The sequence below is a fragment of the Microcebus murinus genome, chromosome 14 (genome assembly GCF_040939455.1).
Source record: "Microcebus murinus isolate Inina chromosome 14, M.murinus_Inina_mat1.0, whole genome shotgun sequence".
Lineage (NCBI taxonomy): Eukaryota > Metazoa > Chordata > Mammalia > Primates > Cheirogaleidae > Microcebus > Microcebus murinus.
This window is the reverse complement of record NC_134117.1, coordinates 15,381,302-15,395,999: the sequence shown is the minus strand read 5'-3', so window position 1 is coordinate 15,395,999 and position 14,698 is coordinate 15,381,302. Positions and strand designations below refer to the sequence as shown.

The window sequence follows — 14,698 nt, the reverse complement described above, 5'->3', positions numbered from 1 at the left end:
GACGGGGTGGCATTGCTCATGGTGTCTTTATTTCTGCTTGGCACTTCTCTGACTTGCACAGAAAGTCCCTTACAAAACCCACCAGACCAGACTCTGGGGGCAGAACACAGCAAACGAAGTTAAGGCAGGAGAGGAGATGGCAGGAGAAGCAGCAGGGAGGAGCCAGGAGAAAAACATGGCTGGAGGACCAACCTGAAAACCCCTCTAGGGTTTCTGTGTTTACACCTGTCCCTTGAGATGGTGTCAACTTCCCCAAGCTATTGCCATCTACATTGTCCACGGCCAAAAAAATACTCCCCACAGGGTTGAGATGAGCACAGACTCCCCAGGTGGGAAAAATAAGAGGCCCATGCTGTCTCCTGCACCCACATAATTAATCTTAATGCCTTCACAGCTACTGACACCGAGAAAGTGAGCACGCACAGACATCTCATGGAAAATTCATCACTCTTCTCTTTCTCTCTCCCCTTCCACTCTAACCCCAACTTCAAGTTTCCGAACACTGGCTTCTGCCAACTCTGAGTTATGTTGACAGTTCCTTCCTGGCAGGTGTACCAGGTGTTTAGGAAGGGAAGCTAGGAAGGTGCTAGCCAGACTGTGGCCACACCTGCTCGATGCTGAACACTAATCTGTAGATAACGTATGTGGTGCCTCATCGTTATGGCCCCGTATTTGAGCTCAAGTGGGCATGAGCTGCCAACATCCCAAAAGCAAATGTTGTTCTCCTCCAAGATAATTCTACACTGGTTCCAGAATTATAGAGTCTTTGGTACAGAGATAGAAAACGAAGAAGAAGAAGAAGGAAGAAAAAAGGAACTAGGGCATATTGAGAGCTGAACAGAAATACTGTAGGTCCTGTGTCATCCCTAAAAACCCAGGGAGAAGTATGGTGGGTGAAGCAGGGGTGTGGGGAGCCTGCTGCCCAGTTCCAGAAGCAGCCTGGAGGCCTACGGAAAGCCAGCCAGCCTATTTAAAGGGAAGGCTCTTTGGTTCTTGGATCGTGCCTGGGCAACACCTGCTGTTGTCCCCAGAGGTTCCCAGGCCCATGACACAGCACTTGGTGGGGAAAGGGCAGCCCAGGACTCACCCCACTCTGCAGCCCCTGGCTCTTCTTGGCATGCTCCATCTGGGCACTGTCTGCCACGCTGGTGAACTTCAGCTCGTCTGCCCTCTGTCGGTAGCTTTTCTGTTTCAAAATAAGAAGGACCCCATAGCATTAGGTTTGGGCTGCCCCTGCCACCCTACACACACACACACACACACTTTCTGTGGCCCAAGTGTGTCCTTGGGGGAACATTCCAGTTGGTCCTGCAGCTTAAGCAGAACCACACAGCCCTGAGACAGCCACTCTGGGGAACACATGTTTTAGTTGCTATTACTGATGGAAAATTTTTGTTCCCTCTGGCAAATCCTGTATTTCCCGTGTGCTCTGGGATGTATGCATTTTATAAATCTAAACTTGACACAGGACGGTGAGGGGGAGGGATCATAGACTTCAAAACCATGAAGACTGAGCTTCAAATCTTACTGCCCCCTCTTTCCAGCTTCGTGACACTGGGCACATCACTCAATCGACCTGAGCCACCCTTGCTTTGCTTGTACAACGGTGACAGCAGCAGAAGCTGCCTTGTCCTGGGGTGGAGCGGAGGCTTCAGTGCTTTACGTGTGAGTCAAATCCTCTGCACAGTGTTTAGGACCATCAACCATGGTGTTGTCATGATTATCCATCATGTCACCATCAACCATGGTGTTGTCATGATTATCGAGGACGCAATCAGTTCTAAGGAAGGGGAGACAGCAGCAGGCACCGACAGATGGCCGGTGCTCGGGGTTCATCTGTATAGCTTCTTATGCCCCAGATCGCTGTGGTCTTGTCCTCACAGTGTTCCCATCCCACAGCCACGAATTAAGTGGCAAGTTTTCAAACATGCTAATTCTGTCCCCCCGCAGGGACTTCTTGTCTTTCCTAAAGATTAGCTCCTTTGGCTTTTCCATTGGAGTTGCCAAAGTCACTGGGAAAGGTGGCCACCGAGGACGGCCGTGGGAGCAAAGGCTTCCCACGGTGCGGCGAGCAGAGATGAGCTCAGTCTGGTTCCGGGGCCATCCACAAGAGGGTTATAGCTACCAGCTGACCCCAAAAGAGTGATTGGGACATTGGAAACTCCAAATTTTCTCGTTTTAGGAAAAAAAAAATCTAGAGAAAAACATTCCAAAGAGACTTCTTATTTTCCTTCTGAGTGCCACTGTGTTGAACAGGAAAACTTCTTCACCACATAATTGAAGGAAGCCACGTTGCCCTCCCATTGTTGGAATTTCTGGTCCTCCTGCATTAGCCAAATCGTTAAGTCTTTACTGAGGAGCCAAGAATCCACTTTTTTCGGAGCACAATAGGGGTGCAAAAGTGGTGAAGTAGATGACAGCCACTTTAAGGAGCTTAAAACTGAGTAGGCGGTGCAGGAAGTGAGATAGAAACTGACCTTCCTAAGGCTAAAGGACCACCTGACTGGGCCCTCTTCTACCCCACCGTACCCTTGCCCAAGACAGATGAATGCCAAACTGCCTGTGGTTAAGAGCTGGGGCGTTGGATCAAACACACTGTACAGATCCCAGCTCTGCTACTTGCTTAAAGTCTAACATAAGTCTCACTTATCCTATACTAATAGGATAACCATGGTATCCACTCACATAGGGCTACGGTGACCTGCAAATGGCAATATGTATATAACACAGTGGTCAATAAATGACACCATTGATTAAGTAATTATTATCAGTCCATAAGTGGCAGCTATTGCAATCACTGTTATTTTCATTTGCAACACAGATGCCGACTCAGCCTTCCTGGCCCTGAAGCAAGAATCCCCTTTGCAGATCCCAAACAAAGTTCCTGAAATAGTCACACTTCCAAATGAAATGTCCTTCAAAAGTCCTCCTCTGCCTGCTGCCAAAGCCAGCTCTCCCTGGCATGAAAAGAAGCACAGGCTTAGAGACTCAGGGACCTTGGAGAGTATCCATCTAACCTCAATTTTACATGAGGGACCAAGAAGGTTGAGTGACTTGCCCAAAGTCTGCAGTGAGTTTAAGGCATGTGGATAATGAGAACACTGGCCTCCAAATACCAGACTGATTTGGAAGGAATCACATGCTCCTCACACAAGAAATACATTTTTCTCATTTACATTACAACCTCTCTAAACAAAATTCTTCTCTGGATGCAACTGCTACTTAAAGTAAAATGGTATGCTTCTTTAAAATATTATGGGTATGAAAAGTTAGTTTTGCGTGTGCTACATGTGCAAAATGAAGAAGTAATCCCTTTTGAATCACATCCACAATAAGCTTAGGGGGTGCCGAGGGGGAATCAGAGAAAAAGGTCACTCTCAGGACTCCAGGGCTGAGCACTGCTAGAGGCCAGGGGCCAGCGTGCAGGTTACCTCGCTGACCAGCTGTCCAGCCTTCTTGGCCTGTTCCAGGTTGAGACTCCCCTCGGTCAGCCACCCAACTCCCTTCATCCACGCCAGGTCAGCCCTGTACTGCAGCTGCAAGAGAAAAACCCCAAAGCTCTCATCAGACACACGGATGCAGATAGGACAAAGGTGATGGGAGAGTTAGATAGATCTTGATCCTGCACTTGTCTTCCTAGAAGAACTGCTCCTGGCTCTGTAATAGTCAGGCAGATCTCTAGCTGGGAAGTGAAGCCACTGGGCTCAACTTGTAACGAGAATAGCACGTTCTACCTCAGTGCTGAGACACCACCACCTTAGCAAAAACAGCATTTCTCATATTTTTTGACCAAGGACCATTTTTGCCAGCCTGCAAAAAATCTTTTCCAAGATTTTCTTACCATTTTCAACATTTGCTTCCCTTCCCTTCCCTCATCCGCATTACCAACACCTCTTGACTTTCACAGTAGCTCTGAACCCCAATCCTCTGCCTGTTGTCTAGATTATCTCTCCACCTCCCCGCTTGCCCTCCCTGGGCCTATCCCATCTCTAGCAGTTCTTCCTAGTGCTCTGAGTTTTGTAACAGACTCATGCACAGGTCCGATATCATTCTGAAGGTGTATCTGATTGCAAGATATGCATGGGGAGCATGGGCAGTGAGTGAGGGCTCACCTCACTCTGGAGCCCATAGGCTTTCTTGGCCCACTGAGTCTTCATGTCTTCAGGCAGCACAGTGTATTCATGCAGTTTCTTCCTGTAGTCCAGGTCGCTGGCGAGAGCTTGGGCCTTCTTAGCATGCCTGATGTTCACCATATCCATGGGAAGGTGAAACTGGGTCTTGCTCTCTTCAAAGCCTTTCTTGTATTCAACCTTGGATGCACCAAAATAAGGCCCATTTAGTTAGTCAAAGCCTGTACTTTTGGGAGTGATACGAAAATGCAGGAAAGATTCTCAGGCTTTCAGAAGGCATTGGCACCATGGCCAAGGCCACCCTTCTGTCAGAAAGGTGTGACTCAATTCCTGGCTCTGTGAGGCATTGTCAGAGGGAAGATGAGGCTCCACATGACTTTCTTTCCAAGGGTACTGTCTCTCGGCAATCCTACGTCTTTTACCTGGCTGCTCTAGAACACTCTATACATGGTTTCCATAGAAGCTTTAAGAGATAGAGTTTGGGCTACAAAGCCAGACAAGCCTGAGTTCAAACCTGATCAGCCCCTTACCAGCTGGATGAAAGTTACATCGCCTCCCTAAGGGCTCATTTTCCTCTGGGAGACTGCTGTGATAAGTGAATGAAGTAGTAGCTGAAATGTGCTTAGTACAGGGACTGTCACCTAGAAAACACTTGGTAAATGTTAGTAATAAGGATGACAATGACAATGGTGGTATAGTGGTGATGATGATGGTGGCGGTAATGATGGTGGTGAAGGTGGTAATGATGATGGTGGTGGTGGTGATGATGGTGATGATGGTGGTGATGGTGGTGGTGGTAATGGTGGTGATGATGATGGTGATGGTGATGATGATGATGGTGATAGTGTTGATGATGATGGTGGTGATGATGGTGATGATGATGGTGATGGTAGTGATGGTGGTGGTGGTGATGATGGTGGTGATAGTGGTGGTGGTAATGGTGGTAATGATGATGGTGATGATGGTGATGGTGTTGATGATGATGGTGGCAGTAATGATGGTGGTGATGATGGTGATGATGATGGTGATGGTGGTGATGGTGGTGGTGATGGTGGTGGTGGTGATGATGGTGGTGATGGTGATGGTGGTAATGGTGGTGATGGTGATGGTGATGGTGATGATTGATGATGGTGATGGTGGTGATGATGACGCTGGTGCTGATGATGGTGATGATAGTGGTGATGGTAATGATGGTGATATTGGTGCTGATGACGGTGATAATGGTGGTGATCGTGGTGACAATGATGGTGATGACAATGGTGGTGGGAAGAGGTAGTATGCCATAATAGAAGGAGTGTGGTGCCAGGCAATTAGAGTCCTATAGTCTAATTCTCTGTCACTCTACCACTATCACTGACTACCCAATGACTTTGGGCAAGACAATCTTTTTGGCCCCCAGTTGCTCCAGTGGCAAATATAAAATACCAATTTGTTCTCCATGTAAAATGAAGCCAAATTCTCAATGCCTCCCTATGCTTCATGACTATGCACTTCATACGACTCATACTATAGACACATCCAAAACAGCTGTTGACCCAGATGCCAACTCTCTTATTCTACTTAAGCCATGGCACCTTAATGATTCTTCGGATAATTATATCCAACTATACCATCGAAGCAGCAAAAGCTGACCTCACAGCTTGCAGCAGGCAGTCATAAAGCAGAAACTCCATGCTCATATGTCTTTTTTTGCCTGTTCAGCATTGGCAGGGAAGACTTGATTAGAAACTAGGTCTGTCCCTTCTAGCAGAACTCTCCTTCACCAAAGGCTTTTGGTAAGTGACATTTACCAAGGTTAATCTCCAGCCATTACAGTTATTTACAAAGAGTGTCATTCTGATTGGTTGGAGTCTGGGATACCCCATTTGTTTGCTAAATATTTTGAATACAGTGTGTGTCTGTGACCACAGAATTTGTCCAGGGCAATACCATAATAAACTGAATACTTCTGCCTAACTCCACCAGCAGAGTTAAGCTCTGAGGGAGGAACTTATGTGCCGTCTGTTCGTATCTCCCCAGGGTCTCAGGCAGTGTCTTGCCCATAGAGGTCCCTTGGTAAACATCTATAAGATGCATAAATGCAGCTGTACCTTGATCAGTAGAAATTGTCACCCTAGGGCCACACTCCTCATCTACTGTAAAAGAACAGTATGCTTTGACAAAATAAAGAAACCGAACAAACTTCTTTTGCAAGCCAGGAAAGAAAGAGTTGCAAGGGAAGTCAATAGAAAGGTAACAGTCCCAGGTGAAGTAGACCCAGAAAAACTTTTAAAGTAACACAACTCTAAATGAGGGGTTGGGGGGTTGAAAAAAGAGTTTACCTCGCTGCTCATCTTGGCAACCTGCAGGGAGTGCAGAAGCCTAGAGTCGGCAGTTTCTGTGGCTTTGCCTTTTGTTTTTTCATAATCTTCTTTGTATTTAATCTTGAGAGAAAGAAGAAAGTCTACTGTGAGTGAGAGAGAAACTTTGCCATCTAAGGGGCCCTGGTTTTAACAAGTGCAAGGGGAACAATTCTGAAAAAACACCTCCTAGTCTTTCGAGAATCCAGAAGAAGATTAAAGTATTGTGATGTTTACAATGTTAGCAATCATTATTTTTTTCTGCAGGACCACTGACATTTTATTGGAACCATTTCTTATGCATTTCTGAGTTAATGAGAGAAAACCTACATTGCTAGCAAGCTCCCCAGAGGCTTTGGCGGCCAGCAGAGACATGGCATCCAGCTTCATCTCAAAGCCTTTCCCCTTTGTCTTCTCCCAGCCTTCTTTGTACTTAACCTGACAAACAAAAACACAGGTGAATAGGAGTTGCTATTCATATTCCTGCCAAAATGAAAGAGGATTTTTTTTTTTACAGCAAAGTTTGTTTCTTCATCTATTTACAAACCAGAGTCTTGGCTGTTATTATCAAACTGATAATAGTAATTATGAACACAGTTATCGATTCCTTAGCCATAGGGCTATGCAGGGTGGTGGTAATGGGACAGGACAAAGAGAAGACCCCTATGCTACCCTCACTCTGCTGTCCCTAATCATATGAACTTGGGAAGCTACCTCTTTGGGCCTCAGTCTACCATTTGCAAAAATAATATCATATTATCTTTCTCAGGATTGCTGTGAGAATAAATTTGATATGGTATATGAAAAGATATTCTAAACTGGTGAAATGTAACACTGATGTAAGGTGTTCATATTGCTGTGGTAATAACAGCCACTGATTATTGGCTCTTTCCTAAATGCTTTCTACTCATGCACTGCAAATCTTCACATTAGGCCTGGGAGGCTCAGAGAAATTAAATAGCTCACCTAGCCAGGGACACATAACTAAAGAATGACAGTGCCAATATCCAAACCAAACATCTGATACCAAAGCCCATGCCACTAGCTGTGCCCCTACAACACCTCCTAGAGATTATCCTAATTCCATACATATAGTGCCTACCCCAGTATAGAGAAGACGTTCAAAAAATGTTGGCTCCTTTTTTTTCTTCTCCTGCCCTACAAATCCCCTCTAGAGTGAGAAGCCTAATCACAGCCTATTTGCGACTCCAAAAAGAATCTGATGATTAAGATTTGTCTTCTTAAAACTTGAATTCCCTACACACAGCAAATCACCAGGCCATCAGGATGTTGGTGAGGAATGCGTGTGTTCACAGGCACACTGTAACACGTGTTCACATAATGAGAATGAAATTGTTATGACCAATTTAGCCCTAGTGAACTACCATGCTCCATGAGACAGCAAATTTCAACATTATCACATGATGGATGACTTTGATGAGCCTCTCTCGGGAACAGAACACCCCTTACTTGTTGGACCACCCTGGTATCTTTGTTCTCACACCCACATACAACCCCAACTTTCTCGCCTGGTGGCTTGCTTACCTCACTAAAGAGTTCGGCATTGGTTTTGGCCTTCACCAGCTGAGGCACGTCCTGTGGCAATGTGTAATTCAACTTATTTTTCTCATAGTCAGCCCGGTAATTCACCTGTTGGATTTAAAATAAATCTGCAGGGTTTTTATGTGGGTAGAAGGAGAACTTTGGGGATAATATCTTTCCCACTTTCCCCTTAGATCTATAACTGAGAAAGAGTTTCTAGAAAAGGCATTTTACCAGGCAGCCTGTAATTTTGTGAATGTTTGAAATTAATAGATGGAAGATACCAAATGAAAAGTATTCTCTCTACTTTTAAACCTATTTGAAACTTTCCATAATAAAAAGTTTAAAAGAAGGAGGGTCATTTCATGGCTGTATGTGTCACTATTAATGAAAGTAAAATCCTTGAGGGTCAGATGCCCAGAAACCTCAAAGATATTGCAAGATCCCCAAGTCCAGCCAGGCGAGGGCAGGTCACTTACATGACTCAGTTGCTGGGCATTGATTTTGGCTTGAACAATCTGTGGAGTGTTGGTCACAGAGCTGTACTTCAACTTATCGATGCTTTGCCTATAGTTGACCTGTTAAAAATAAGCCCAAGAAGATGTCACTTGCTCTTTTCTCTAATATTTGCTTAGCTCCCTTCCTCTAAGCCTAGATTTTCCAATTATTCCAAAGAAATCAGAAATTTATATTATTATGCAAAATTTTATAATTTTTAAATGTTGGAAAATAGTTCAATATTTTTAAAGTCCAGTGACCCAAGTGAAATGGACCTAAGGGCCACTTTGGGCCCACTAGGTGTTAGCCTGCATACTCCATGCCATCTCTGGATCTTGTAATCAATTCATTCTTGCCTGTCCCAATGCCAGCTAATAATAATTACAACTAGCACATGACACTTACTTTGTGCATGGCACTATTCCAAGTGCTTCACACATATGAACTCATTGAATCCTTCCAACCTTAATAATAAGACATTATTATTATCCCTACCTTACAATGTAGAAACTGAGGCACAGAGACCTAAGTGACTTGCTTGAGGTTGCCCAACTGATAAGTGTCAGAGCTAGGATTCAAATCCCAGAAGTCTGCCACCTAAGGTGGTCTTAATCTATACGCTATAATCCTGGTTTGCCAAAACTAGTGTGCTTGGAACTATAGCTTGTTATTTTACAGAGGCACAAAGGGTTCCCCATAGCCAGAGCTAGCATTGTTTAGACAGGGAAATATATTCCAGGCACAAATAAATGACTTACAAATTAACCTCTAGAACAGGACCTAGAAAAAAACAGAGTGCTTCAGACACTGGGCCAACAGAGTGTCTTGTTAGATTTGGAAACACAGGACAACATTGCTTTGTGCTTTTTAGTTAATGATTCAAGGAGAAAATTTTTTACATGTTCTGAGTTTGGGATATGGAGTTATGTAAGGAAAACTAGGAAATATAAAGTCATTTCAATGTCAATTATTAATGAGATTAGTGTACAGTGGCTTCCTAATGCATTAATTCAGAGGGGAAAATTATCATCTCATAATAGAGTCTATTAGAATTCAGAATTATGCACGACGAAATGTCACAAAAACTATATTTTTTAAATGGCATATTCCTTTCCGATAATTCTGCATTAAGTATGTTGCAGAGCACAATTACTTTTCTCTGCAGGACATAATTAACAGTTTCCATGATTAATCACATCTTTGCAATATCACAAATGCTTGGCCATTGCTTCAATCTGCATTTTGAAGGGTTTTTGTGCTAAAGACAGAGTCTCATTTTAATTCTACTAGTGTTTATAAAATCTGTCTAAAGGGAATGTTCTCAAATTAAGGACCCATGCGTGTTTATTTAATTTCACAGTTATTTTACCACCTTTAAGGCTACCAGACAGAGAGACCACAGTATTCTTGTAAATGGATTCCCCAAGCACCCTGAATACTGATGTCCTTATATCAGGGGTGATAAACTCAAATGCACACCAGAACCAGGAAGGTAAGGTGAAGTAAGGTGAGACAATAGGGAACAGCCACCCCTCAGTTCCAGCCAGTTGCTGCCACATAGGAAGTAGGGCCAAATTTCCCAGAGTTTTAAGAAAAGGTAAAAATATTCGTTTTTATGTGAACTCACAACTTCTACATGTTGGTTCAATTTTTTTTTTTAAATGCTGTGTGGCCAAACAAAATGTTTCTGCAGCCTTGACGTGGCTTATGGGCTGCCAGTTTAGAACCCACCTCTACTAAACTCAATTGATATTTCTAATCCAATCTAATTTAATTCTTTTATCAGACTTCCCCAGGTGGACTAGTTATATTCTAGGTGCATAGTTTGATCCGGAGTTTTTATTTTTATTTTTATTTTTTATTTATTTATTTATTTTTTTTTTTTGAGAAAGAGTCTCACTCCCTTGCCTGGGCTAGAGTGCCATGGCATCAGCCTAGCTCACAGCAACCTCAAACTCCTGGACTCAAGCAATCCTCCTGCCTCAGCCTCCCAGGTAGCTGGGACTATAGGCACGCACCACTATACCCGGCTAATTTTTTCTATTTTTAGTTGTTTGGCTAATTTCTTTCTATTTATAGTAGAGACGGGGTCTCACTCTTGCTCAGGCTGGTCTCCAACTCCTGAGCTCAAGCAATCCTCCTGCCTCAGCCTCCCAGCGTGCTAGGATTGATCCAGAGTTTTATATAGACAAATGTAATAATAGCAAGTCATGTTATAATGGGAACACGGAGTTGTGGGAACCTATCCTGTTTTGTTTGTGCTACTTATTAGGCATGATTTCTAGAATTCTACTGCAAATGCACTCACAACTTTTAATGAGGTACATTTAATGTGTGTGGCCAGAAAAAAAAAAAAAAAGCAAGCTTTGGCAATGGTCAAGTTTAACTTTGGGTTTTATTGCAGTAAAATGAGTAAGTTGACCCTACCAAACTTTCTGAGAAAAGGTAAAGCAAAGTTTAGACCCTTTATAATCCCACCCCCTGCTTTATTACAAACTTGAAAAGCTCCTTTCATCCAATAGACTATCGTCTGCCAGTGCTTGCCCTTCAATGTCCTGGACACTGTGTTAGACCCTGAAGATACCAAGCTAAATCCTACTACTCCTACTTTGAGCAAAAGAGAGAGAGAGAGCTGTGAAAACTTATCTACCAATAGCAACACCCAAGTCAATTACTAGGGTTGTGCTAATCCCAAAGGAATGGGAAGGAAAGTAGCACTGAGCATTCATAAATAGATGTTGACTTATTTGTTAAGTTTTTGGTTCATTGAAAATAACCTTCATTGACAAAGGCCCATGACACAACTCACTTCTGAACCATGTTAAGTACTTTTTAGGATAGTAGATGACTTTTTTCTTTGCGTTTGTCTGTATTGTCTTAATTTTCTATAATAAATATGTAGTCAAATTCTTATAATCAGAAAAGAATAAATTTAAGTAGCTGTACATATTTTACATAAATAAATAAAGTCACTGCTGCAAAACTTAAGGGAAAACTTATATATATATATATACTTTCCCATGTGCTCCTGAGAAAAAATTAAGTCAACATTACCACTTCCTCTCAACTTATTTTCATTTTATTTTACTTCCTTCAGTCCTTCACACACCATACTCCAAAGCTTTTTTAAAAAGAGAAAAAAGACATCACCATTGTTAAGGAACAGCTATTTGAAATGTGCCCAGCAGACACAGCCTACCAAATTCTAAGAGGAGAAACTTAACCTCGGGTCATTTTGAAGGTAAAACCAGAGTTGTCGCCACTTTACATTGAAAAGACAGGAGTTTGCAACCATTTATAAATGGACTTCCTAGTGCAATGAAAGAGCTTCCCCTTCTCAATTCCTGCACCATCCTATGAACTGTTGTAATCATGTTTCTTTCCATCTTGCTGCCTACAAATCACTGCACAGGAATGAGTGTCACGTAATGAAGCAGAAGGAGTTACTGGAGTTGGACTTACGTCTTTCAAGGGCAGCAGTTTCATTGTTGTTTGATAGGAAGGAGTGAGAGTGGCAGGGTAGTTATAGTCGACAACATCGTTTTTATAATCAGCCTTGTAGGCAATCTGAAAACACAAAGAAAAGAATAAGAAAAGAGAACTCTCTCTCCACTTTCTTTTGACCTTATTTGAATGCCATCAGAAATATTTTTTAAATATCTAGAAACAAAATTAATTCAGTTTTATCACCTCCAAGGAAAATTAAATTATATTCACACTTTTGCCTTTAATTTGAATTCCTAATGAATCCAAAATTAGTTAACTTTCATCTGTAGCACATTTATTTTATCTTTCTTATTAATTATGGAACTTCTTGTCATTTTCGTTAAAAAAGAACTGTTTGTACACGGGTATACAATGAAAGAGCTTCTTAACTAACCCCAAGAAAACAGATGAAAAGTTAAACATCTTCAGAGTATTTAAATTTGTTTTAAAGGTCAAATTTGATATTCTCATGCAGAGAAAATCTGACATTGTATATCTTAATAACAAAATCAGCTTCCTTTACCCCCAAGATTTACAACCTGGCATTTGCCAACATATAAACTGGATGGGCAAAGCCAAAGAGAGATTAATAGATTCCATGCTACAGGGGAAGACAGGGACATGATCTATTTTGTTATCTCATTACCTTCAATGAATGCAGTGATTGAATAAAGGAATAAATGAACAAACCAGCTAACCAACCAACCAACTCCAAGTGGATCGCAAAAGCTTTGGAAACCTGGGCAATTTCAAGTAAGAATCATGCTCATTCATTTCTCTTTACCTCACAGAAATTGAAAGTTTTTACCATATTACATCAATTATAACAGATCTAAGTACTCTTCAAACCAGAGACAGCTAAGATAGATAAACTGGAGCCTTGAAAAATTTTCAGGGATTTTACCTAGCTTTGGTTGTACTGGTTTACATTTGGATATTCTTATGTGTCAGTTTTTTATGCAATAAAACATAACTTAAAAAAAAAAAGATTGAAAAAGAATTGGCTGAATTCCTCCTCTCCCAGCCCCTCCATTCCTATAGGCTCTTGCACAAAAGAACTCACATTGCTTGCCAGATTGCCAACTTTCATAGCATGGAGAGTGCGTCTGTCCATACCAACTCCTTCATAGTGGCCTTTCATGTGGTTCTGGTAATCTTCTTTATATTTATTCTATGTGGAAAGACAAAGTTTTCAAGAAAAGTATTCTCTAGTTAAAGACAAACCTCTCATCTTAATGCATTAAATCCCTAACATAAATGATTAAATATAACCTATTTAAATAATCAGTGTATCATTGAATAAAAAATAAGACCAACTTTTTAAAAAATAACTTAAATTTCAAGCAAGCATAAGAAATTGGAGGAAGAAATTACAGACAAGGAAACGTGGAATCTGATGAGCCTAGACATGCAAAACAAGCTTGATTTTTTTGTTCGTTTTTATGTTTTCAGTTTTAAACTTAGATTTTTCCAATGTGAAAACTTTCCCCAAGAGTGTGGAGCTTTCTAAGGGACAAGCACTGATTGTTCATGCACTGCATGCAAAGCCCCATGCTGGGACTGGTGCAAATCACTGCATGCTATTATCTTCATTTCTAAATTTATGAACAATCAAAACTAAACTTGGCCAAATTCTGTGATGTAAAAATTGGTCAATACTGCAACCATGTGGAAAAAGTCACGTTACATTCCAAATGCTGCTTATCAAATAAAGAAAAGACCAAAACAGGATGATGAGAAGGCCTAAGGAGGATATTTGGGGTAGTTTCTAATGAAGCTACATTAAGAACACCTACCCTGGGATACCACTGAGTTTCTAGGCATTGTGAGTATTCAAACAGAATACTATTTATTACCATACATCAGATATGATCCTATTTATCTCAGTTAATCTTCAGAAGCACTCCATGAGGAGGAAGGAATTATTATTGTCCCCATTATCCATATGGGCAGAGTGGCTCAGAGGGCTTACACAACTGCCCCCAAGTCTGCCGCTTGGCTAACCATGGAAACAGATAAAGTTGGCTCCAAAGCTGGTGCTCTTAACCACTATATTTATGCAAAATAAATTCCTCACTGAGCCTTACAAAGTCCCTTGTGATTTTAAATTTTACTATGATATGCAGCTAAACAGAAATGAAGTTGTAAAATCTAGTATAGGTCCTTGATGTCCTCAAGAATGCATCTTCAGACCTTCTCTGAGAATTTCCAAATTTGCATATGCCACTCTAGCATATCTGCTCATCTGTAAAATAGGGAAATAGTGTCTGGCTTCCCAGGTGACTATAATGGTTAAATGAGATTGCGTCTTAACTCAGAAGCACAAAGTCATATTGAGAGGGGACATCACATGCTCTGCCAGGCTCTCTTGCCAGCATCCCTCAGTAGGAGCCAGACACTGTGCTGCACACAAGGGATGCAAGAGGATGGAGAGGACAGATCCTGCCCTGAGGACTCAAGGTCAAGGTGGAGTGGGGGGGGTTACCAGGTGATGTGACAGAACTTAACACTACATGGCCACCAGCCTCAGCAGGAGCAAGACCCCATCTCTACTAAAAATAGAAAGAAATTAATTGGCTGACTAAAAATATATAGAGAAAAAAAGTAGCCGGGCATGGTGGTCCATGCCTGTAGTCCCAGCTACTCGGGAGGCTGAGGCAGGAGGATCGCTTGAACCCAGGAGTTTGAGATTGCTATGAGCTA

The 14,698-nt window shown here is 42.0% G+C and overlaps 1 protein-coding gene across 9 annotated transcripts in view; it reads right to left on the bottom strand.

Annotated features, from left to right (window-relative positions):
* Nucleotides 1-14,698, bottom strand: part of NRAP (nebulin related anchoring protein) — a 65,943-nt gene that overhangs the window by 33,864 nt on the left and 17,381 nt on the right. For all 9 annotated transcript variants that reach the window (XM_020280684.2, XM_020280686.2, XM_012772222.3 and 6 more), the window contains 9 exons: nt 13,059-13,166; nt 11,972-12,076; nt 8,491-8,589; nt 8,015-8,119; nt 6,800-6,907; nt 6,452-6,553; nt 4,113-4,310; nt 3,432-3,536; nt 1,088-1,186 (listed from right to left, as the gene is read on the bottom strand). In XM_020280684.2, coding sequence (XP_020136273.1) covers nt 1,088-1,186; nt 3,432-3,536; nt 4,113-4,310; nt 6,452-6,553; nt 6,800-6,907; nt 8,015-8,119; nt 8,491-8,589; nt 11,972-12,076; nt 13,059-13,166 — 1,029 coding nt within the window. The remainder of the gene's footprint in view (nt 1-1,087; nt 1,187-3,431; nt 3,537-4,112; nt 4,311-6,451; nt 6,554-6,799; nt 6,908-8,014; nt 8,120-8,490; nt 8,590-11,971; nt 12,077-13,058; nt 13,167-14,698) is intronic.